The following is a 23,292-nucleotide window of genomic DNA, read 5'->3' as shown; positions in this document are numbered from 1 at the left end:
TAAAATCAATAAAGTAAACCTAAAAAATAAAGTTTTCAATAAAAAAAAATGTTACTTGACAGAAACTCAAATGTATTTGAGTTTTTGTCAAGTGACAGCACTTTGAATAATGTCTGTCTGATAACAGTATTCTAAAAGAATGATAGATTGTAAAAAGCTACAAAAGGGGGTTGAGCTGTGTGAGACATGCCAAGCATATGCAAAGGATTTCGTCAACAGTGCCTTTTGTAAGCTAGAATCTTGGGGCACACATATTTGACATATAGGGTGACAATCTTAAAGGACACCACCGAATGAAGGATGCCTCAGTCAAACTGAACAAATTAGAAAAGATATCTAGATGATGGTGGGGGGGGACGGGGGTCAAATAATTAACAGTTTTAAATTAGAGAGGATTTGTTGGTAGGGATACAATCCTGGAAGCATTTAAGAAGCGTCAGAGAGATCTGAAATCCTGAAAGGGAAGAATAAATATTTCATCTGAAGTACTTGCCAGCACGAGTAGTTTTTTTAACAGTTTAGGGGCTACTACTAATGTAGGTATTCAAATCAGATGATAAATTTTCTTATTAAGGGTTGATTAAGGGGATGAAGTAGTTGTTACATCATTGTCTACCTGATATAGAAGCTTTTACCTTGAAAATCTCCTTGAAGATCTCCTTTGGAATTAATATAGGTTTATAAAGCTCCAGGCAAAGTTCATGTTTAATGTTTTAATATTCACATGGTAACTTTAAATTGTTATGGTAGTTTTTATGGGAATTGTTGTTAAATTAAAATTTATTTTTTGCAAAAACATGTATTTTTATATACATATATATTTATTGTGAATAATTTAAGATCTTGGAGAAGCAATAAAATCCGGTTATACCTAGAAAGTGCTTTGGAAAAGAATTGTAATGTATGGGGGGATGTGGTACCAGAAAAAGTAAATCCCACCTGGAAACCAATATTGCTACATCATTTTTAAGCCTAATCTTTAATCATATGCAGAGTAAGGATATTCCACTAAGCTTGTGGGAACCCAGCCCAGCTTGCAGATATAAAAAGTATGTAAGGTTGGTCTTTATGCTAGAAAAAGACATTTCCAGTCTATTGCAATCTGTGCTTGTCATGTTTTCTCAGCAGAGATGGGCACATGCAATGCCAGGATACCCAAAAAATGGCATACCAATAATACATATATGAAGTGCAAAGAATGATTTGATTTTTGATATATCCGGTTACAGGGCAGTAAACATAATCCAATTTTACCCTAACAACTCGCAGTTACTAATTTTTCACAAAAAATCACCAAAAACTGATTGCTGACAATGTCATATTCTGGTGTGGACTTTTTTGCGATTCTATATCTGGCCAACATAAACAGTTAGTAACATGCAAATAAGAAAAAAACTAATGCACAGCAAGAAAACAGTGTTAACAAAAAGTGTACAAATGTTTAGATACAAACAGCAAATCTAACAGCAAATGTCTAACATTCCAGCTACATGAAACTAAATCTAAAATCTGACCACCTAATACAGCATAGTGAATATAGTAAATTAATGGCAGCAAAAATACTGTTTGTGATAAATAACAGGTTCTGATAAAGCACTTATGTCAGAAAAACAGGACATGAGAAGAACAGGGAAATAATGCAGCTTGGCAGGAAAGGGGTTTACACACCTTGGCATTCACATAAGGATGGAAAGGGCCATACTTTTTCACTTCTGGGACATTCTAAAAAAAAAAAAATGAGGGAACAGGCAAAAAAAAAAACAAGGACAGGATGAAATTAACCAAGGATAGGTGAGATGAAATTATAAAAAAAATATATATATAACAGCACAGATATACACTGGATATAAATAAAAATAGCACTTTTATCCAAATTAGATTTTTCCATTATGGAAGGGCTTTTTATGTAAGTCCACTACACACACTGTAATCATTTTGCTTCTTCTACAGCTGTAAAAGTCTGACCCTTATGGTCCCTGATTCCAGAAGGGAAAAGTAAACCAAAAATCCAACTGCCAACCCGTTATATTGGTAAAAGAATAGGCATGAACCGGAAAACGCCTTCATAAGGCTTGTCTGTAAAGTATTTTTGTTCCTCTTTCTGGTCTGTGGTTCCTATCCTCCCTTTTGCCCCTTTACCCTAGCCTAGCAGTATGGGCTGAGGTTATCCTAGTAAACCTTTCCCCTTTTGATTGTTTAATAGCCATACAGTTTCATGGGTTCACCAAACTTGGAGGGTTTGATAAAGTTGATGACTTGTTTTTGAAGGCTTCATGTATTCTTAACTGAGGACCTACTTAAAGCATGAAAACGCCTAACATCTTGTGTCTATGTATACATGCAACTCTGGCAATACTGACATTTTTCTTTTCTAAATACTGTATTAGTTATTCCAGATGTTTGCTTTGCCTTCAAATCCCTTCACAGCTCCTGTCCCACTTAACTTTCTGATGTGATAGAAAAAATAGTCCCCTAGCAGCTCCTTTTGCTCCTTCAATGAGCTACTCATGACATCCTCACTCATAACCTCGTCACAGGCACAGCTTCAAGAATTTTCTAGGGCCGCCCCAACTTTCTTCCTCGTCCTTTTTGGCTTGCTCCTACTTTCTGCACATTTAAAAGAGCTCCTAAACCCCATCTCTTCAAACTTGCCTATCACTCTTCTTCTGTCTCTTAAACCCTTACTACTTACCCCACCATTCCATATCCCCCTACTATTAAATAATAAACTACTGTTTATTATTAATAACAATAATTATACATATGCATAAAAAATAACGCATGCATTATTTTACCATTTTTAGATAATGGCACACAAAAAAACACTGCTGTGCAGTGCATGATTATGCACTGCCATGTGTTGCACTTTGAAAAACCCAGAATGTATATTTATGTGCAATCTGCTGTTTGGCAGCACATGCAAATGACCACAGTGCACTGCATTGTTTATAGTGTGTTATAGAGTGAATAAGCCCTTAGCAGGAAATGGGAATCACTTTTTTATGTGTAAGCCTTGTAAATTAGTGAGTTAATATTGCATGCAAGAGCCAAAAAAAATCCCAGAAATTGAATTTTCTCTCCAAGACTATCTTGCTGCAGTACCCAGTTGTTTTTTTCTTGCTACCAAGTGCAATGATCATCTTATCTGACTAAAAGAGAAGAAATGTCCCACTCAGAACTTTTATTTTCTTTCTGCTGTTTTATTATTGGGACGGGAAGTGAGAAGACTATTTACAGACACAGAAAGCACTAACAGCACTGAGTGGATATTTTTTTGCCGTCTTTTTCCCTGTTACAAAGCCTAAAATCTTACAAAGTAAAAATACAGTCAAACCAAGTATTTTAAAAGCCAAACTGAGGCATTTTCTTCCATAAACATTTTTATTGACTTGCAATGGGCCACCAAAATCGCTACCACATTAGAGAGAATCAATTTATTGGTGCAGCTCCCTCCTGCTACCAAAAGCACCACCTTACCTCTGTACAGAATCTTATATGTAGTAGGCTAGGGAAAAGCAAAGGAAAAAAAAATACATAGCCCTGTTGCCCAGCCTACTATCTACTATTTGGTTATTTGGCAGCCCTTAGGAATTAGCAGCCTGTAGAGGCTGACAGGAGTCATCTCTGTAGACAACCCCAGTCTCCAAGGGAGTCCTGCAGTATATTTTCTGCCTCAAACGACATCTAAAAAGTAGGCCTCTACTGCCTGGGTATGTTAGCAGTCTTTGACTGCCTGCTGTAGCACCACATAACTGGAGATGGAGATATCAGAGGCTGCAAATTATGCATTTTATATCTAGAAGGTTTAACAACCACAGCTATACATTGTCACTTGAGTGACAGCTGTATGTGTGTTGGGGCTGCTGACATCACATTCAAAATGGTAGAATTTAGCAGCAGTCCCAGGGCTTTTTAATGTCCACACAAGAAAGTTTTACTTTGCATGCCTTTATTGTCTAAAACACATTAAAGGCATGTACAACACTGTTTAAATAGTCTGGCAATAGGGTCTCTAAGATTACTTATCTTCAATTCTTGTCACTAAACATTATGTCACAGGAAATCTCCCTAATGGCACAGATGCAGCAATAACAATCAGCAACAACAACTTTTTGTTAAATGGATAAAGAAGAAAAGTTATTACTGGATTTCTCTTTACTGAATTTGTAACATTTAAAATACAGAGGGATGAACAAGGTTATGATCACAGAAGAGCGCTAGTCTGTCAATAGACTGACAAAAAAGGAACATCTCTTTGTCAACAAAACAGATAGTAGTAGGTATTTTCTGAAATAAATAAGAAGGCAGAAAAGAACTGTGTTAATGCACTGTATCTATTTCCAAGTTTTTGTATTTATTCTACAAAGAATCACTGCCTCTTTGCCAGGGTTGCTTGGTTGGACAGTTTCCAGCTCTATACTGCTGTCTAAACTTTCATATCACAATGGTTGTTAAGGAATGCACAAAGTCACGTCAGGACTCGTTATACCATGGTTTCTGCTCTACTCTATATTGGAAGGAGCTCATAAGCATCCAAGAAAAACAAAATAAGAAAAAATAGGTCAGGAGAATGTTGGTTAGATCATTTTCAAGTTTTAAGAGAAAATACTACTGGCAATTCTAGAAATGACTGGAAATACTTTAGTAGGTATTCCATTGCTTATATTTAAAAAAAATTAAACACACAAGTAAATAACAACAAGCATAAAAACTGCAGTGCTAAAGAACAAAAAAAGAGATAACAAAAGCATAAAAGCAATCCCACAGCTAATCCTTGAAACAGATATACACACAATGTCAGTGTCACTTTGGGCAAGGAACAGGCCAAAAAATGGTTTCCAGAATAAGTACTATGGAATTCAAAAATCAGTCAGAACATAGATGTTTCCTAACCGCTGTTCAATCTAAAGGCAACCTTAACCCCTCGGAATGTAAGAAAATATGCAGGAGTCAGTTGTGCAACACTGTTGGGCTTTAACACTGCCCAAAGTCTTGTGGAACAGAAAAAAAGACACGTGCAGTGGGGAGGTAGGGGGGTTCCTCTAATAGTGTTTATTCTGAATTGAAAGAGTTTTGAGGAACCTTGCCAGTTTGTTCTTGTGGGGACACGTCAGTTTGTCATTATCGAATTTTATTTATTCTTGGTAAAATTAAGGGGTATGTTGGAGGCCTTCCAATACCATGCTTGATATACGGGTTGCTAAGTAAGATTGTAAGGTATCAAATCGAGAAAATAGAGCACTGCCCACCTATTTTGGCAGGTTGATTCATGTGACCGAGTGGATGAAGTTATAGATGAGAATCCAAAATCTTTGAACACAGGTACAGCGTCACCAAGCATGGAACAGGGTACCCATCTGGCCACAGCCCCTGTAGCATAAAGGGGAAATGCTCAGGTTGTACTTGTTCAGCCAAATAGGTACCATATACCATTACATCATTATTTTTAATTAGCATCTATCAGCAAATTATCGAGCAAAATGGAAGAGAGCAATCTCGCAAGGACCTGCCAATCTTGTATTTCCCACTCTACTCCAAGGTCTGCCTACCATTGGGTCATGTAGAAAAGCTTTTTGTGTGGATCGAATAGAAATAGGTACACAGCCGAGATTCTCCCTTTTGTCTCTGAAATGGTGGGAAGCACCCTTTAGGTTTGTATTGTAACAAAATCATATTTGAAGGTATCTAAATATTTTAAATGTTATCAGGGATAGTTTTTCTTAAGATGTGACACTTTTAATCAGGGCCGCAGAGTCGAAGACAATTTTGGGTACCTGGAGTCGAAGTCGATAAAAATGTGCCGACTCCGACTCCTGATAAATTACATTAAAAAAAGTGTTTTCATTTTTTTTAGATATAATGTGTTTAACAAGTTTATTTGAGTGTAAACAAGTGTAATGATATTATTGTAGGTGAGTGCTATGGCCTGATGTGTGTTCAGGTGTCCTGTCTGCACTCTCCATATATGCTCCCATCCAAGGCTGAACTTTAACATCACTTTGCACACCACCTAATACTAGGAAGTTAGTTAAGTAGCCCCCCTGGCCCTGGAGTCTCCCACTGGCCTGTCTTCAGCAGAAGATCAACAAACAAAGATAAAGGCAGCAACGTCTGCTCAACTTCCTCTGTCTGCTAAAGGAGCTTAGAAGAAATCAGACGAACAGCTTTTTGGATTCAACTGTAAGTGTTCATGTTTATTTTAAAACTGCATGGCTGCTTGTGTGTACTATGATGGAAGGCTGTGTGCATGTTTATGGATAAAACTGCAGGGCTATGTGTATGTTTGTGTGTATGGTGCAGGAATGTATGAATTTTTTTGTATAGTGCAAATTGTGTGTATGTTTCTGAGTAAAATGTAGGGCAATGTGCTGTGTGTTTTATATATATATATATATATATATATATATATATATATATATATATATATATATATATATATATATATATATAGTCTGTGTATTGTTTGCATGTTTTTCTGTATAGGACAAATTATGTCTAAGTTTAGTGCAGGGCTATAGCTTAGTTGTGTGTATAGTGCCGTGTTGTACGTATGTTTGCAATAGTGCAGGACTATGTGTATGTTTGTAGTTAAATCAAGGAATATGCTAGCTAGTATAACATATTTTTTATTTATATTTTAGTGAAAGCGGCACCCCATTCACAATGGCAAAAAGTCTGTCAACAATCAGGATAAAGTCTGCGGTTTATTAACACTTTAAGTGATTGAAGAGGATGGTGAAAACAATGTGATGCAAAAATTAGCAGTTTCAGTGGGTCTAACAAAAATGCACCTAATTTGAAAAGACACTTGCAATGTTTTCATCCTAAAGTGTTAAAAGTTGTGAATGAGAAAGATATCAATGAATATATTCTATTTACTTCTGGGATAAAAAATGTTCAGAAATCTACTGGAGACCAAACACAACTAAGAAGATCGTTTATATCTGACAAAGTTTCCATAACAATGACACCAGAAAAATTCAAAAACCACAATATTGAAATGGTAGTAAAGAATAGTAGACCATTATCCTTTTTAAAGCCAGCCTTTTTAGGGCCCAAATGGAGAAATGGCTAAAAAACTTGGTGTTTCTCTGGAAAGAGAAAGTGTAAGGAAACTTATAACTGAAGAGGCCAAATGTAAAAAAGGAAGAACTAGGAAAAGGTCTGAAGGGACATTTTGTCTTCATAAAAGTAGATGCATGCACACATCACAGAGTCAATTATTTTGCTATTAACCACCTGAGCGTTACACTGAGGTCTAGATTTCTGTACCAAAAGTGATCCACTGTTTTTCATGAAATTTTTTTTTTAAATTTGTATGTACAGCACCGTTCATGCATCGTGCACTCCCTTGTCGTTGGAAAGGATCGTGAAAGATCCTTTCCAACGACAAAAATTGGAAGTGTGTACGCAGCTTATGTATTGTGATAGATAATGCTTCTAATATGTTGAGCACAATTGAGAAAATGAAGAAAGTGACAGACAGATATTAAAGTAAGACAGTTCTGCAAGTATTGGAAATAGTTAAAGCGAAAAGAATAGTGACATTTTGTATAACATTGTTGTTCAACATATGCATTGTGCTGCTCATACTTTGCAATTTGCAATAGGAGATCGATCGAAAGATCATCATGCAGCTACTCTAATTGGCAAATTGAGGCAAGTAACTGTTCCAGCCAGGGCCCTTAAAACAGATGCCATTTTGAAAAGAAGTGAAGGAAAAGGAGCCATTTTAGATCAAACAAAACGCTAGGGAAGGACTAATTTGATGGTAAAGTGTTTGCTTGAACTAAACGACTTTCTTGAACAACTGGACAATGAAAATGTTATTACCTAAAAGCCAGTGGACACAAGTAAAAGCACTGGAAATCTACTTTCTAACCCCTTTACTGTCACCAAGAGTTTGCAATCTGAAGATTTAACACCTGGTAAACCCTTCCTGAAATGGAAGAGCTTGATATATTGCCTGAACAAAAGTGTAGAGTAAATAGAGGATGTCATTGTATCTTCAATTACAAAAAGAGATTATCTCTTACTGGATAATCAAATCTTGTTAGCTGCTATTTATGTTGATCCAATGAGCAAAATTGTCACAGATCCCTGCAGGTCCAGAGGATCTGTGCCTCCTTCAATGCCACCAACCTTTTACTCCCCTGCTGTCAGCACCAGCTCTGCTAAGGCATCATCTCCTCAGCGCACTTCCTTGTCCAGGTCATATGACTTCCAGTCAGCTGCTCCACTACCACAAAGGACAAGAGTGTTTCGCAGACATGCTCCCCCTGCTGGTGGAGATGTAAACACCACCAACCTTTAGTCTCCTGGACCCCCTCTGGTGGTAGGATAGGATGCAGCAGTTCACATGGCTTCATTCATCACAGGCCCTGCCCTTAAAAGGAAGTGAAGGGCAACAGGAAGTTGCCTGAACAGGGTGTTCCTTTGGCTCTGCTTACAGGTTCCTGTTGTTTATTTCTCTTGTTCCAGATTGCTTGTGTACCGACCTCGGCTTGTTTCCTGACAACTCCTGTTCGCTGCCTGTCCTGACCTTTTACCTGTTTCCTGACAACCTTTGGCTCGTTTGACTACTCTTTTGGATTTCCCTCTGGCACTAGGTTTTGGTTCCTGCTTGTTAGCAGTCACCTGCCTCTGCGTGCATGGGGGCCACAACCTGGCAGTTGCCAGCAGCTCAACACCCTCACCTCTAAAGGCTCTGGTGAAGACCAGGCAGCTGCTTAGACTATGCATGTATCCACCTTCTGAGCTGGTGACAAAGAGGGTCCACCATCCGTCCTTGCAGATACCGTGACAAATTTTGTTGAGTGATGACAAGACTGATACTTCAAAAAAGGCCCTCTATGATGTAGCAGCTCGCATGAAGGGATTACTACGGTACCTGAAACACCACCACTGGAAGAAGCTATAAGCACTGGTAACTCAGGATCATCCTCTTCAAAAGAAGAATTAGACATTGATTCCTACTTGGACAAAATGGGACTTTCAACAGTAAAGCGACATTGTAAATGTGTGAAAGATAAACGACCAGAAAATGTCCAAAATAAAGAGAATCCAGCAGGAGTTTTTTAAAGAATTAAAAGAAGTAGGAAAGTATGATCGCTCATCGAAACTGACTGTACAAGAAGCCATCCTTGTTTTTGCCGATAAAATTATTAGTGATGTGGCTAGAAGCGTAAAAGCAATACCACCCCCCAAGTCAGTGTTCAAAGACTTATTTCAGCTCTAAAAATAATCAAGTCAGATTTAAGAGCTTCTATGAAAGAGGATCTAGCAGAAGCAATTCTGTTTCTTAGAACAAAACTACATTGAGTTAGTTTTGGATTGCATTTAACAGGCTATTCTACTCTACAACTTTATAAGTTTATTACATAAACTGTTTTAGGTTTTCCAGCTTTTGTTTTTGTTCATGTAGTTAACTTTGTTTTGTTTTAAAACTACCAAAGAATGTGGTTCATTTTTTTAAACTGACAAAGTTCCCGTTCCTGATTTTTATGCATGCTATGCTACTACTTTATAGCCACTTGATACAAACAACAAACAAAAGCTTATTGTTTTCATTTTTTTGTCTTTTGATCAAACTGGCCATTACAGTAGAGTGTCAGCTTCCTAGCCAGTAGTTCTGTGGTTAAATTGTGTGTATGTTGCCTTCCTTTAATCAACATGGAAAATACATTAGCATATTACAGGGTTTCTTATTTTATCTTCACACTTTTGCAACCAAACTTCATGAAAACAAATTTTCACCCTTGTCAAAGAATTCTTTTGCATTCAAACTTCACAAAAAATGTAGCCAACCTAAATATTCATAAATCAACAAATTTATTATAAAATTTAATATAACAATATTTTTACCATAAAAGTTTTTCTCAAGAAACCTTAAATAAAAATATGTAGCATTTAAATTATTTATTATTCATTAATGCTTTCTCCTCCTAGGTATTTAGGCAAAAAGCTAAACATTTTTGTATAATAATTTGAGCAATCCTGCTTGCTTATTGTTAAAAATACACTATTGATGCTTTCTAATAAAGCACCCAAATTAATTATTCAAGAAAGTAGATGTTTTTTCCATCTTCCTTACCAATGAGATCAAGAATTTTGTTAGCATAGCTAAGCCTTTCTTGAAGAGAGTGGGAATCATTGTGCTCTGCAGGAATTAAAGAAGTTCTTTTTAATGACCATTGGAATTTATCAATGCATCGGTCTATTGTTGAAATAGATACATTAATTGCAAATTTGGCAAATAATTGATCATTCATTTCCCTGAGGCTTATTGCGCAATCTTCGGACATTAACTTGCATAACTCCTCCCTATGGGCTTCATACAACTTTGACTTATTCAGACCTCCTCTTGGTAATTTTTCCCACTCTACTGGAAGATTCATAGGTCTTAATAATTTTGGTTATGGTTGTACGATTATAACCTAAAACAATTGCTATCTGGGAGGCATCATTTCCATTCAGATAACTGTCTACCACTCTGACGTTCTGCATTACTTAATTCTATGGCCATAAGGGTAAGTGCAATACTAAATATAAACCTAATAACTTTGAAGATAAAAAGATGAATAATATTGTTATCTTAAAACTTAGTATAATTTCCTGAAATAAAGATATTTAATTTTAAAATTATATAAAGTAAAAAACATATTAATTGACCAATTATCATTTTTTTCATATATTTTTATTAATGTCTCTTGAGATAAACTTTTATGGTAAAAAAATTGTGTTCTATTTAATTTTATAGTAACGTTATTGATTTATGAATAAATAGGGGGTCTAAATTTTTTTGTGAAGTTTGGTTGCATAAGTGTGAAGTTTGAATGCAAAAGTGTGAAGATAAAACGAGAAACCATGTAAATACCCTTGTAAATACAGAGGAGTCGAAGAGTCGGAGGATTTATCTACCGACTCCACAACCCTGCCTATAACGTCCCTACCCTCACCAATGGGGGGAAAAAAAAAACTTTTGTTACACCACCATTTAAATTGTTGATGATCATATCCTGGAGGAAACTAGGTTGCTCCTGAGGGGCGTAAGTAGAGAGTGAAGGCTATGATTCCTTTTCTAGCCACCCAGATTGCTAGTGCATTAGATAGAGACGGACATAGGACTGTAGGCCTTCTAGATGCCAGAATCCACATTGGAGTTTCTATTGGGATGGAAGGGCAGGAGAGGGCTTTCAGGGTGGTCAATTGTGGTCCGAGTCTGGCATAGTGTTCTGGCCCAGGGAGGCAATTGAGATATACATATAGGCATCATCAGTGAATAAAATACATTTGTGTTTGGTAGGGCCGCATTTAATGCCTTTGATGTCCAGATTGAGTCTGATGGCTATCGCCAAGAGTTCTATTGCTATGGGGAATGGTAAAGAGGTAGATTTGGGTTTGAAAAGCCAAATTGTATTACAGTATAAATTGCATTGTTGAAATGCCAAATCTAAAACTACTGCATAAACTATGTCTATGAATACCTCCGGCAAACCTCCTGCTAAAGCTCCGTACAAACACTGGAGTCAATCGTTTGTGATCCTCTAGGGCAGGGTCGGCAACCCCTAGGCTCCAGAGCCACATGCGGCTCTTCAGCTTCCTTGTTGTGGCAGCCTTCAGCCCGCCGACTGGAGATACCCTTCCTCCCGTAGACACTGCAGAGGAGGGGGATTCCCTTTCCGGTGTTCTAAAGAAAAAAATCTACCCATGAAATAAATCTACCGGGGGCGTGTACAATGACGTCATGGTGAGGAAAGTTTCACAGCTGCGTTTGTGTATGAATGCAGCATGTCATGTACTGCAGCCTTACATCTCTCCCAGAACGAACCTTCATATCTATAGCTATATCAAATAAATTTCATCTCACCACAACTTTTGGGGGTCATAATTTTAAAAAATAGTTAAAATTGAACGTCAGGGTGGCTGTTTGAAAAGTGTGTCTAGAAGTCCGATATTAAACATACAAATAATGGACCCCCCGGGGGGACTTACACAGCAAGGAGGTGCGAACCCCAAATTTATACCTACCCATCACAAAACTAAAAATGTCATACTACACTACCCTGTCCCCTTACCTACTTTGAACCCCAATTTCTCTGGAACAGGAAGATGTACAAAACCAAAAATGTACATGCTAGTTGGGGACACCTGTGACTAACACCCCCTAAAATTTCATCATTAGGCCATCGTCAAAACATAAAAAAACTCCACCCATCAAAAAAAATCTACCCTGTTACACATTGACGTTACAAGCCTCCAGCAATGTGTAACAGGGCAGATTTTTTTTTTTTGATCGGGAGAGTTCTTGATGTTCTGACGATGGCTTAACGATGAAATTGTAGGGGGTTTTAGCTCAAGGGAGTCCCTGCTGCTGATAGGAGTTCTGTGTCCTCCGTGTAAATGGGTTTTTACAAACTCAAGGCGCATGATTGCGCCACGGAACTGGATACATATAAGGAGAAGCAGCCCCTTCCATCTTACTCGGCATAGAAACGCTGATACTAAGGCTGAAGACACATGACCTCACGAATGGACAGCAGAAATAAAATCTAAGTTTCTTAAGATTTAATCCTACAATGTAATATTTGATATGCATAATTGTGTGTAAACATTTCAAATACATAAATATGTAGGCTATATATTAATATATATATATAATTTATTTACGTATTTTTTATTATTATTATATATATTTAGATACTTATTATTCTATTAATCAATTACCAAAACAATTGCCTATTATTTTGGAAAAACAAATTATGATTGCTGAATTTACAAAAAAGAGCTGATTACTTTAATCATGAGTATATTAAATCCAGTGAAATACAATAAATACTGCACAAATTCAAAAAATAAATCATGATACTAGGGGCATAGTTCAGTGTTTAATTTATTTCAAAGTAGGCCTACATATGCTCACTGCACTTCTGTTTGTTGTATTTTGTTGTTGTAACAGGTAAAATTAAAAAAAAGAATAAAACTTTTAAAAGTTTATAAGCTGTGTTACATTTTGCGGATCCAGACTATTTTTCTTTAGTGGAAGAGGGGGCAAAATAGCTCTTTTGATAGGTGTCCCCATAATATAGTTCAGCATTAAGATTAATATCTTATAATATTAAAATCTCATCCTCCCAAAATACTAAATTCACTTGGCAGTGGTCAATAAGCATGTTTGTGCATAAATCACTTGTAAAATTGTCACCTGAAACAACCAGTAATGTACTAATTTTGTAAAAAGTACTAACAAAAGCTATGTACGCATGTCAGATAATGGTTGCTGGGATCATCAGCTAGGCCAAGCTCCTACAAAACATGTATACGTCTGTCCATCACAACACATTAACCTCCTTGTAGGTGTTCCCGAGTGTGGCTCAGGGTGAATTTTACATACCAAAAGCAAGAACCTCGAGCCACACTCGGGGTAGAAAAAAAAAACCCTATCTGCTCCCCTCGATCCACAGGCAGGCAGCCTCAGCGATCCCTGGCCGGCTTCTGCATCACATCCACGGTGTGATCGATGTGATGCGTTGGTACGCAGGGGAGGCATGGCTTGGCAGGAAATTTAAAAGCAGATTACATTGTAATCTGCTTTTAAAACATTGATCCCAGTGATACAGTTATAAAAAATAAATCCAAATAATAAATAATAAATCCAAAAGTTTATTCTATTATTGTACCCTTGTTTGGACAAATTTAAACATTTTTTAAATGTTTTAATAAAGTTTACATTATTTATAGTTTTATTTAAAAATTATTCATAATTATTTATTATATTATAATTTAAGATTTGTGATTCAAACTTTATCATACCTGAGAGTTTTTTCCAAGATTTACAGGCGTAAAATAATAAACAACAAATTTCCACGCAAAACAATGTAGCGCTTTTGCCATAAAAATACGGACATAATTAGACCGCCGAGGGGGGTTAAGCAATTTAAAAAAAAAAACTGAAAACATGCTCACCTCTATCATATGATGGTACAAACAGAGTACAGCTTTATAGTAGCAATAGTACTGTTTTAAATGCTTTGCCATAACTATACTCTGAAATAGGCTCCATGCAATCTAGAATCAATCTTCAGATGCTAGGGAATGTGCTCCTCTTAGGGAGTTAAACTCAGAGGATTCCCGGGAAAAGGAATCTGGTCAGGCTGCATAAGGATCGACTCGTGTTTAAAGCCTACATAACTATTGCTGGAGCTCCCAAACTGCCTTTTTTATTGTGGGATAAAAACCTTGATCCATATTAGAAAAAAATACACTTGAACTCACTGACAATTTGCTCATGGATCTTTATGCAGCCTCGGGTAAACTGCAGGGTGTTTGCACTATTGATAATAAATATTTAATACTCAATAAATCTAGTGGCACCCTTCTTTTCCTTGGGTACATCTAGCCTGATTGTACAGCGAGACTAAATGAAAGCAGCCTTGAGGGGCCAGCATACATCTATAGAATTCAGACAGATGGTACTTTTAAGAAAAAAAAAAGTGAAGTAAACCATCGGTGTTTGAGGAGAAGTTGGCTACGGGGATATAAGGTATGCATGCATGTGTGTACAGTTGTACGCTAAAGTTTGGCCATTACTGGCCATATTTCATAAGTGTTATATTTTATTTCACAAAAACTTGGACACCTTTCCACTTTTGGAGTGAAAGTTTTTTCAATGTTCTGCCCAATTACCTCAATTGTCAAAAAACAGACATATACTTGGAGAATGCAGAAGATGCTATTGCTAAACCCACTGCAATCAAATTAAATTGATTGAATGTAAAGCTGATCTCTTGTGCCACAATTAGCTGTACATGTGAGCTTTATACTCCTTCTGGGTCAGCGATACAGATGATAATAAAAGCCAGAGAATCATAACACCAACCAGGCAAGCTTTATTTTAAAACCAGGTCAGCAATGGCAGCTTACATAACAGTAATCTCTCACACTATAGTCTTTAAAGAGTGATGGGTTGTTCCACAATTTCTGAGCTTAATGACATTTCTGATAATTCAAACTTTGAGCTGTTACTTAACAATAAGGGACTAGTTTACCTTCAGTTATACTTTATAAATCAGGAGAAATGTGTGATTATTAAACACATCCAAGATACTGGTAAAATACAATAGGCATTTTAAAGGTACATAATAGATATTAAAAAAGACATTTAAACATACTTGTTCATTGACTTTTGCATGTGAAGGTCCATGGTGAATAAGAAGACGTACAATTTGAGCATCTCCCTTCCACGCTGCTAAATGCAAGGGAAAGCAACCTTTACAGTCCGCAATGTTTGTTACAGCCTCATTCCTCAAAAGGACTTCCACAACCTCCCTGTTAAAATAATGGGGTCACAACATTAGATGATGTTTAGCATGTAAAAATCATACAATTGCTCAAGTCAATCTAATACTCACCAGTACTTTACATTTCACAAACTCTGCAACAATAAATATCAGTGAGTAGGGGAATGAGCAGCAAGCGAGTGAGGGGATCACTATTGTTGCCACTGCCACGAACACCAATGAAGGGGAAAGTATTACTGGGACCACTGTCAACACCAATGGAAGGGGGGTTATTACTGCTGCCTCCACTCGAACGTCACCTTTCAGGAAACCCTTGCATTGCCATGAGGAAGGTGGGGGGAGATTTCCCTAGGCATAGAACCTCCTAGAAAGTTGATTTATTTAGGATAGTTATAGCTGTTAACTGATATTACAAAAAAAAAAAAGTAAAATGTGGCATCAAATTTGAATTGTGGATAAAAAGCAACTTTTGTTGTGTTCGACCACCACTGGTTTAAAAACATTCTTGTTAAACAAATGCAAGTAATGCAACACAATGTGTGTATATATACTTATTGTTTTGTGGCTGTCCAGCTATAACCTGTGTAGCCTGCTTTAGGAACAGAGCATTTAAAGACAAATCACTTGATTTGACATTTTTAGTCAGATCAGGTGACAATTTTATGTCTATAATGGTCCACAAACTCAACACATTGCCAAAAGAAACAACTGGTCAAAAAGATTGGAACTATGTTTCTTGCATTTAAGCCTATTACCCAGAAAGCGTAAAACCATAATAAAATAATAAGCTTCTAATCGTCTCAAAACTCTTGCGGCAACTTACTCTTTAAGTATTAATTAGCACTTCCAGTATAAGAGGCTTGTAATGATAATATAGAAAGTTCAAGCACTTACTTGTGTCCATTAAGAGAGGCATGATGTAAAGGAGTGTATCCTGAGCTGTCAACACAATTCACATTGGGGCCACGCCAAATACTGTGGAAATATAATTAAGAGAACCATACACTTACACTTTTTAATTCATACCTTTTGGTAACAAACCTATATGTATTATGCTTATATAACATGTGTTTTCAGAACTGTGCATTACTGTAACTAAAGCTGCGTACACATGTTCAATAATTGACCTTGGAAAAGATCTTTGGTGATTCTTTCCAACAACAAAAGACTGAAGGATACATGAAGGAGCACATGTACAGAGCTGTTCTGCTCTATGGAGAGGGGAGGGGGGAGAACGACCAATCGGCATCCCGCTGCACCAACTCCTCTTCACTTCAATTATGATCCTTTGTTGGTCGTGGATCCGCAAGGATGGATCCATGAACGATGGGCGACGAGCGCTGTACACATGCCAGATTCTCGTCTAATATCAGCCCTGAGGCGATTGTTGGACAAGAATCAACCTCTGGCGCCCAGGGATCACACACTAACAGAAGGATTCCCACAGCTGTGCTCAGAATAAATGCAGCCGTGGGAATCATCCTGTTAGTGTCACGGGCCGTGGAGTCACATACAGTTCCGCTAGGGCTGCAAAAGCAATCAGGGGAGCTGAGGTGACAGCTCTGCTCCCGATTACTCTTGCAGTTCTACACTGTCACGAAAATAACCCGAATTTCCCCCCCCATGGACTTTAATTGTGTTCGATCACCCAAAAAATATCGGGCTATTCGATCGAATAGCCACCGAATCGAACACTAAGCTATTCGACCAACACTATTCATGGAGAAATGTTGAAGGAGCAACCACAATGAACAAACATATCCATTCTAACCCAGGTTCCAGGAAATACACTGAATATTCTAGTAAATATAAATATTTCTTTTGCTGTCCCATCTAAGCTCATGTGTAAAAGAAGTACAATCTTTGAAACTGGTGATGTTTACAACTTTTTTTTAAAAAGGATAAAATATAATCTTCATTTAAGCAATGCCTCCAGAACAATGCTAACAGAGAAAGAAAAGGTCCTCAACCAAGGAACAAATATTTATTTTTAGCAGAAAATCCTTCTTTCAGCATTTGCACAACCTACTAGGTTTCTGAGGGAGGGGGTGGGGTTCCTTACATGAAAGACCCCTTTTTAAATCCCAAACATTTCGGTGGGAATTTAATAAAGCTTTGAAAAAGTGAGTCTCTAATAATGCAGTTCTTTCTAAATTCTGCTATTTCTTTGGATTAGCTAGTATGCCTAAAATCATTTTTGTGTTGATTATTTTCTAGATTACCTTTTGGTCAAATGGCCTTACATTCTTATCAGGAACACTTTGATGTGTTACAGAATTCATAGCTGACTTAGTGACTGCAGGCTGCATTTGCTCTGAAGCAGAAGAGCAATCCGAAACTATAATGTTTACACCACTTGTATGAAGCTCTGCCCTTAAAACATCCTCTTTATTTGTGCTAAACATTCTTACTGGCGTCACACCATGTTCATTTTGATTCATCAGTCCACAACACATACAGGTCTAGAAGGCCTGGTCTTTGCCTATATTTTCAAAAGCAAACATTAGTCTGTTATTTTTGGACAGCAAAACCATTGTGTTAGCACCCCTTGCAGAAAGGCAAATTAGTACAATCACTCTGACTCTAGGTGCATGAACACTGCAAGAACAGACTGATGATCCTGTAATTAAATTTTGGGGGTTCCTCAAGACAACTTAGTGATAACTGGTCAGCTGTTGGGCTGATGTTGCTGGGCTGACCAGTCTTAGAAACTGATTGGCAGTTATATGTAATCTGTGTAGCTTTACAACGATTTTCTTACAGTAGAATAACTGACTTTAAATAGTTTGGCAATCTGTTAAAATTGCTTGCCAGACATAAGGCACAGGAATTCACAATCTTCTGAGGGCTTTGAGAACTCTTATACATAGAAGGAGAACACCACACATAACAATAGCAAAAAGAAACTAGGTTTTATAAATTTGAGGTTAAAATTATGTTCTTCCAGCATACTCCCTAAGAAGGTTTCAATCAATGGCTTGTAATGTGGGTTTCTGTTTCTTTAAGTATCACGTTTCCCAGGCTTGTAGCCACTTTTAAAATGAGCAATAGGGACTCACTGAATTACCTTGGGGCCATAAACCTCTATGTAGCAGTAGTAGACCTTTAAGACTGCTTACTGCAACTAAATCAGAAATGTCGATGAGGATGTTCGTTTCAAACAACCTGATCTTCATAGTCCATTGTCTTTCAGTGCCATCTTCCCATACATAATGTGGTGTTTTCGCTGATCACTGCTTTCATATATAGAGTGAATTGAACAATTACATTATTTGTGTATAAATATTCTAATTTTCATGGCAAACAGGCTTTTTGGTGCTTTAATAAATTATTAAATTTAATAAATTAGTGTTATTTGTTTGAATGAAGATTAAGGAGGACAATGGAAACTTACCCATCTAACTTCACCTCCATAATACCCTAGAGAAGCCTTTCTCAACATAGGGGAATCCCTGAAAAATTGTTTAGGTCTTAGGGAACCCCCAGACAAAATACAATCTCCACATCTCACTGAGTGTTGCCGAGATGTTCAATGAAGAATGTCACCTTTACAGATAGTAACAGTTCACTGGTGTCACCTGAGAGGCACAAATTGTTTATTGCTCAAAGAACCCCTTGCAACCTCTGGAGGAACCCTGGATGAGAAACCCTTTCTCAGGCCCTAGAGACTAAACTGTTATAGTAGATTCAAATGGAGTGTATTGAGAAGCAGAAGAAGTAGTGCCTCTGATACTCATAAGGATGAAAGGAAATGTATCCACCCAATTATTGCCTTTGTCCAACAACATTTTAGCAATCTGTTTTTTACTGTTCTATTCATTCCTTCCACTAAACCAGCTGACTGCGGATGATATGGAACATGAAAAAACGGTTTGACCTCTAAACCCCAAAAAATTTACAAAGCGGTTAAACCGATCCAAAACAATATTAGTCAGTAAAAGTGAAGGGTCAAGTGTAAGGACTGACCTACTTTTGTTCACATCCCTAAAGCAGACTAAAATACAAAGTCTGCAGAGTCATTTTATGTGGCTGCCCACCAGCCCCTGCTATCAAAACATTAAATTATGTCTAAACTCTTTCAGCTTAGCACCCCCCCCCCCCCTTTCCTGGACCTTGGCAATGGCGGGTCATCCTAGCTGCAAGATCACAGAAAGTACGCCAAATGTCATAAAAATAACATGCTTCAGCAATGTAGTAGACTCAGGATTCTCCAGGATCTTGCTTGCAGGGTGTAAAAGCTGCTATTTATGATGAGAAGGCTCTAATATATTAGGAAGACATTGAAATTCTACTGCAAGGTCTGTGTTAAACACTAATAAGCAAATCATTAGTGTCACTGTTCCATCCACTCAAAACCTTCATGTAGCTTTAGGCAATAGCCTAAATCATCGGTCGCCAACCAGGCTCTGGCGGTGCACCCCCGAGCGGGGAGAAAAGGACCTCCCTGGGGGAACGCACGGGTTGTGTCTCTGGACACAACCCGCCCACTCTCTCATCACAAGCTCAGACATGTGATGGGAGAGTAGGCGGGTTCTGGCATCATGACGTCACTAGAGGCAGTTTCTTGCCCTTTGAGTGAAACCTGGCTACCCACGCATGGGCGGTCCAGAGCCTGTTAGTGGTAATTTAGTGGCCTGCCAGTCCGAAAAGGTTGGCGACCACTGGCGTAATTGTATTTTTAGGTTCAGGGATAGAGTGTAGAAGATAAAGTATATTTATACCTAAAACTAAAAACCACTCATTCCATTCCTTGTGATGTGCAAGACACAAAGGGTACCACAGATACAGGAAGGTATAAACAACAAAAACAAAAAAAATATTATCCCCTTACCCACTGTACAAAAATAATTTGCATAGGTTCCCACTGCAGAGATTTCTCAAGCAAGAACATAGACAACAATTTAAACCTGAGCTTGACAGAAGCTCTAACCCTTCCTGATTTTGTGTGAGTATGTAGTGGGGTGAAGGGATTAAAGGACTCATTATTTTTATTACACAGTATTTATATAGCACCAACATAGTATGCAGTGCTCTACAAAGCTTATAGTCATGTCACTAGCTGTCCCTGAAACCCATGTACAGGGAGTACCTACAAACTCCCCAGTAACTATTTAGAATTAAAGGAACATAAATACAAAAGAAATGTAAATTTACCCTCCCTTTTGCACCTCTCCTGTAAACTACTTTGGTAGCCCCAAAGATCCTAGACCTCTGTAAAAATTAAGGCTGCTCCCACTTGGCAACACATTTACTTCCCATCAAAGAACTGGCACTGGCAAGCCTAGGTAGGAATAAATCACTATACAATCATTATTTATTATGTATATGATTTTTGTTGTAAAAATAAAATACAATGACAAACTAACAAGAAAACATTTTGCCTTTATATTGTTAAAATATTTTATAAGTACCGTACAGATATAGCTTTAAGTAAAAAAAAAAAAAATAAATAAAAAAACAAGTATAGCCACAACTTACTTTTTTGTTATATATATATATATATATCTATATATATATATATATATATTTATAAATAAATTTAAATACAGATGCATTCCCCTTTCACACTGACTGCACCTCTACCAGGGGATATTAGGTTCCCAAAGAAAAATGTAACTTTGCCTGGTGCAGCAGAGAATTAGGCTTAGTCTACACGGACCAGTGCTACAGATACAGAACACATGTCACAGCTCCTCTAGGGCTGCGAGAGCAATCTGGGGAGCCGAGCTTTCAGCATAGCAGGGCTCTGCTGATTGCTCTGCTCCCTGATTGGCTGAGGAAAGGGAAATCCTGATGATGCTTGAGCTGTCATCAGGGTTTCCTATTTCTCAGCCAATCACAGAGCACTAGAGATGAATGGGGAGCCTTGTCCTCATATAACCCCTAGTGCCCGGGGATCCCTCACTGTCAGGAGGAGTCCCATGGCTGTGCTCATGTCATGATTGCAGCTGTGGGAATCATCCTGTCATTGGGAAAACCTGTAACAAAAAAAAAAAAATAAAAGTTGTTACACAAACACACACATTTAATAAAATAATTTACCATTAAACCCCCGTCCAATTTTTTACACATATTTTAACCCTTTAAGGGAATGAGTAAGGGGTTTTAGGTACCCCTGTACAAATTCCCTGAAAAGGTTAAAAGTAAAACTTTTATAAATGACTTATGTAAAATCGTGGCAAATCGCAGTAAACCGCAACATAGGCGTTTATAAACATTTTTACTGTTTTAAAGCCAAGCTTTAAAACATTTGTAAAAGTGCATAAAAACGTATATAAACGTGGTAGGAATGTTTTTATGCGTTTTTAAAACCGTCCATGTAGATCCAGTCTTAGGCAGTGTAAAGGGGGACCACACAGCAACTGTGAGGAGAAAAAAAATAACCCAGAATAATAAACATTCTTTTAACCAGCAGAATCTCATATTTAATAGAGAACACTATACAATAGTGTTCTATGTACCTCCTAATTTTTCATCAACATCACTAAAATGAAACAGAAGAATTGCATATAAATTTACGAAAAAAAACATGGAATACAGGAAATTAATGTCCATAACAACACTGATTACAGTAATATGGCTTGTTCGTCTATCTATGGGTTTTATTTGGAGCTTCCTGAATAGTGACTGATCTCTGTGTCACCCTCCACTCACTAAGACATAAGCTTAATGGACGGTTTGGGCAAGCCCTTATAACACATTTCTGTTCGTAAGCTAAAGAAAGATTGCACAATCAGACTGCAAACAAGCGTAGTCATGAAAAGAAATAAACATTTTCTCCACGCAGTAATAAGAACTGAGCCAACCTGTACAGAAAAACTCTACCAGCATGTATCCAATTCTTGGAGAAAATGTTATCTTTACATTCATGCAAGAGAATGTTTGAATAAAAAAATGAGATATTTTATTCTTTAATAATGATTCATATATTTTAAGTTTAAAAAAAATAGCTGGATATATTTTTTAGGTTCTGCATAGCAGCGATAGGTTAAAAACTCTGGCTATAGTTTGTTGTCCGCATTTTGTTAGGGATATTTCTCTTCACTTCCTGTGCTAAAGACACAACAGGAAGTTAGAAAAAATCTCTCCAATTGTACCACAATTTTCACTTTTCAAGTTTTAGAGTTGTCCCCAGAACAAATTACCCATTGGAGGATTTGGTCTGACAACAACTCAAAGTGTTAGGATTCCCCTACTTTCACAGAAGTCCATAAAAAAAAGACAAGGGTGTAACCGTAGCATACTGTATGCAAAATTTTTTTACATTTGCTTTTACATACCTAATCTCATCATTTTAAAGATGTGTTAGTAACAGCAAATACTAGAAATAACCAGTAGCAGAAAATCTTACAATCCACCAGGAAAAGGTGAGACACCCCGAAGAACAAAACAAAGGCTTGACATCTTATAACACATGACACATTTCAGGACCAGACAGTGCACAGCTTTCCACAGATGTCAAATTATTCTGTATTCAGGCAGTGCCAAAGTATTTGCAAACACAGATCCATGGCAGGTAATGTCTTAAAATGTAACCCCACCCATATACATAAAGCCATCACAAGATTTACATGGCATAATCCTACTAAAATCATGACGTAGTACTGGTATGTGCACTGAAAATGGGACCAATGCACCAAGATCTGGAAAAGCAAAGAACAATTTTTAGAAAAAAATTTGAGCACAGAAACATTCTGTAAGGATTTATGTATGCTCTTATTAGGGCAGTGTCGGTTCAAGCCAAGTTGTCCATAATCATATTATATATATGTTTATTGATGTCCATTCACATTACCTGAGCAGGCTGCTTAGAGGGTGACTGCTAGCCCCTCCTCCAGATACTCCAGCTCCACCCCCTGAAGCTCCTCCTGTACCGGCCCCACTTAGTCGCTTCCCCCCTAACAACCTCTCTACCGCTACCCGGTTACCGGTGCGAGCGGCCTCCAGAAGCTCCTGCTCTTTCCCCATCCCGCCGTCACCCCGGCAACCACGC

General features: G+C 37.5%; 1 protein-coding gene across 4 annotated transcripts in view; it reads right to left on the bottom strand.

Annotated features, from left to right (window-relative positions):
- Positions 1-23,292, bottom strand: part of ANKS1A (ankyrin repeat and sterile alpha motif domain containing 1A) — a 91,930-nt gene extending 68,638 nt beyond the window's left edge. For 3 of the 4 annotated variants that reach the window (XR_011922268.1, XM_072422810.1, XM_072422822.1), the window contains exons 1-4: positions 23,095-23,292; positions 16,194-16,274; positions 15,171-15,327; positions 1,669-1,722 (exon numbers count right to left, since the gene is read on the bottom strand). Coding sequence is in view for 2 of the 4 variants with exons in the window: in XM_072422810.1 (XP_072278911.1) it covers positions 1,669-1,722; positions 15,171-15,327; positions 16,194-16,274; positions 23,095-23,267 (465 nt within the window). In the remaining 2 variants the exon portion in view is untranslated. The remainder of the gene's footprint in view (positions 1-1,668; positions 1,723-15,170; positions 15,328-16,193; positions 16,275-23,094) is intronic. The other variant, XR_011922272.1, reaches the window with a different exon arrangement.

The sequence above is a fragment of the Pyxicephalus adspersus genome, chromosome 1 (genome assembly GCF_032062135.1).
Source record: "Pyxicephalus adspersus chromosome 1, UCB_Pads_2.0, whole genome shotgun sequence".
Taxonomy (NCBI): domain Eukaryota; kingdom Metazoa; phylum Chordata; class Amphibia; order Anura; family Pyxicephalidae; genus Pyxicephalus; species Pyxicephalus adspersus.
Note: the sequence above shows the minus strand (reverse complement) of the source record. Positions and strands in the feature narration are given on the sequence as shown.